This window comes from Plasmodium coatneyi, chromosome 9, assembly GCF_001680005.1.
Source record: "Plasmodium coatneyi strain Hackeri chromosome 9, complete sequence".
Lineage (NCBI taxonomy): Eukaryota > Apicomplexa > Aconoidasida > Haemosporida > Plasmodiidae > Plasmodium > Plasmodium coatneyi.
In genome coordinates, this window is record NC_033564.1 from 113,170 (window position 1) to 116,166 (window position 2,997).

The 2,997-nt window shown below is 32.2% G+C and overlaps 1 protein-coding gene across 1 annotated transcript; it reads right to left on the bottom strand.

Annotated features, from left to right (window-relative positions):
- Window positions 1-330: 330 nt before the first annotated feature.
- On the bottom strand, window positions 331-2,316 carry PCOAH_00023500 (Uncharacterized protein; the record flags this gene model as incomplete). Its single annotated transcript, XM_020059157.1, has 2 exons — window positions 331-2,007; window positions 2,236-2,316. The coding sequence occupies 2 exons, from the start codon at window positions 2,314-2,316 to the stop codon at window positions 331-333; spliced, it is 1,758 nt and encodes a 585-aa protein (XP_019915046.1).
- Between the last annotated feature and the right edge of the window lie 681 nt (window positions 2,317-2,997).

A 2,997-nucleotide genomic window follows, 5' to 3' on the forward strand; every position in this document is an offset into this window, starting at 1 on the left:
AGTATATTACATATATAATGTAAACATCCCGTGGATTATATGTGAATATATAGAACACAGTAGGACGTATTCTTCTTAGAACGCGTTTCCTTTCATTATATCCATGAATAACTGATTATATAAACATACAGCACAACATATGCAGGAACCATGTGTACAAAAAAAAAAATAAACAATATCATAATTAAAAATAAAACTCTGGCATAAGTTGTAATAATGTGTATAGACCTCATCATAAATAGATTACAAAACATCATAAAAAATTGATTTAATGAATATATAAAATCACAAAGTAACATCAAAATTACCCATTAAAGTGGAATACTTATATTACTCCTGATTTCTCAAATTTTCTGTGTTTGTAGTTTTCTTGTGAAGAAGTTCTGTATTTCCAGATTTTATTTGACATGTCTTTTTTTTTCCTTCAGGTCGTATGATTGAAATGGCAATGTTCGAGAAGACAAGTCCTATTATTATATGAAATGCAATAGCTAATATGATAAATAATATTACAGATTCTGCAAAATAAGCGTATATGCCATAAGCGATGAAAATCAAAGTGTACAAAACTAATGGATAAGGAACTGAGAGGATCAATGTAAGGTACAGCAACTTTTTATTTTTCCATATGGTATGTAACAATTTACTGAAGAATGCTCTGGGTTTTTTTTCCATTTTTGCGTCGGGTGCCTTATTTTTCATGTCTCGTGACTTTTTTAATTTAACCTTAGTATCTGACTTTCTAATCATTTTACACAACGCGGTGTTTCTGCATAAACCTGCACTAGGACTAACGGGAATTTTATTTTCCTGTCGTTTTTCGTCCATATAAGAACGAATTTCATCAGTTGTATGAATTCCTTTTCCACTAGAGGACCCTTCATGCTCATTAGGATATTTTGATGATACAGCCATTAAGTTACTTTCATCCTCCCTATCGTTATCATAGTCATCACCATAATCATCATCATCATCGCCGTAGTAACTTTTTGAACCGTATCCTTTTGAATGGTCAAAATGGTTCTTTAATGTTCTGGGTAATTTTTTTTTTGCATCATCGTGTAGGTTCACTGGATTATGTGTTTTCCCAACTTTGTTCACATTTCCATATTTATCATTCGATGGTTTAGGGCAAAGGTCGTCTTGGGCAGGATATTTGCTTGGTGACTTATTTCCTTTATTATGGAATGTACGTCGTTTAGAATTTAAAGGTTTTCTATAACTGTCATCATCATTATGACGATAGTCTTCCCCATTATACTTATCATACTTATCATATTTATCATATGTATCACGATATTTTTTATTTCCTTGACCATCCCGATCATCGCCATATTTACGATTGTCTCGATCTTGAAGAAATATACCATCGTCACGATCATCGCGATATTTACGATTGTTTCTATCATCATGACCATGCTTACGATTGTCCCGCTCCTGTGGATATCTGCGATCATCACGATATTTACGATTGTCCCCATTACCATGGCGCTGTTTGCGACCGTCACGATATTTGCAACCATACGCCTGTTCTTTTTCTTCATATTTTTTCTTTTTATATTTTTTGTTTTCATATTTTCTATTTTTATATTTTTTGTTTTTACATTCTTTGCCTTCCCCATCATAATTATAATAATCTGAATAGTTGTCCTTGCTCCTGCTACTGCATTTAGTGGATGTGTACTTTTCACCTTTAGCTAAAAATTCGGAATTTGGTTTACGTTTGCCACCTTTGGTTAGGGAAGAAATTGGTCTTTTCATTTCCTCATCCGTCATTATACTATTGAGTTCTTCCATAAATCCGTCCTTGTCTAACAGTATTTTTGTTGTCCCTCCAACGTTACTTTCTTCGTCACTGCTTATTCCCAACATAATGTCTTCTAATGAGGAAAAGCTGCTATTATTGTCCACATATGTATTACCCTTTTCCCATAATAAACGACTGCCGCGTACATCCGACACATTTTTCCTGCGGATTATGTTATTCCATGTTTTTCCAAACTTGTTCTAAAGGAAAAAGAATGAAAAGGTTAATATAAGCGGAAAATTAGCACAGAAAAAAAATATATGTGTGCGACTTGGGAAGTTTCTGAAATATCAGTATTATAAGGAAAACATCCTCTTTTGAAAATGCTGGACGAGTATGAATAAGAATGCACGAAAATCACACAAACATGTGCATAGACATATACACACAGACAACTTTTCTTTTTCAAGTTAACTGTTAAGTCTAACCTCGTTCGCATATTCGTAATTATTCCATAACAAGTACAGTGCAAACCATTTGATGAAGGAGAAGCGGACTGAAGTGTACATTTTTCTTCTTATACTATTCCATTTAAATAGGATCTCCTATGCTTCTGGTACGAAATGAACTTGTAGCAGAAGAAATTATGCATTTATCCAATACTGTTGCATTTAAATAGGACCTCCTATTCTTTTGGTCAAAAATAAATTATTCATGGAATAAATTATTCATGTGTCCTAGGCTACTGCATTCTCACTTGGATGCGATCATATGCTTCCGGTAAGACGAAAAAATAAACTATATATTAGCAAGATAATGTTTGGATCATGTTGGTATGAAAAAGAAATTGTGTAAACATTATGTAAACAAAATGTGTGCATAATGCATTATTTAAAACGGAGGTTGAAAGAGGGCTCCTTTCCTTTTCTTTCAAATAAAATCAATTACACATGTATGTATAAATTTATAACTAGGCACATATATACAACTGTATACATATATAGCATAGATGTGCACTGAAATATAATGTACCTTAAGTGTAAAAAAAAATAAAGGACAAATTAGTAATAATATAAAGAAGGGCGGGGGCATATTTTCTAACTACACACTAAAAAGTACAGATGTAAGAACGAACAAATTACATGAACTCTTCATTGAAGTTTACTAATAAACAAGTATTATGTACACCATTCCACAAAATAACAAAAAAAAAAAGGAAAAAAAAAAAAAGAAGCAAATATAAGAAAAAA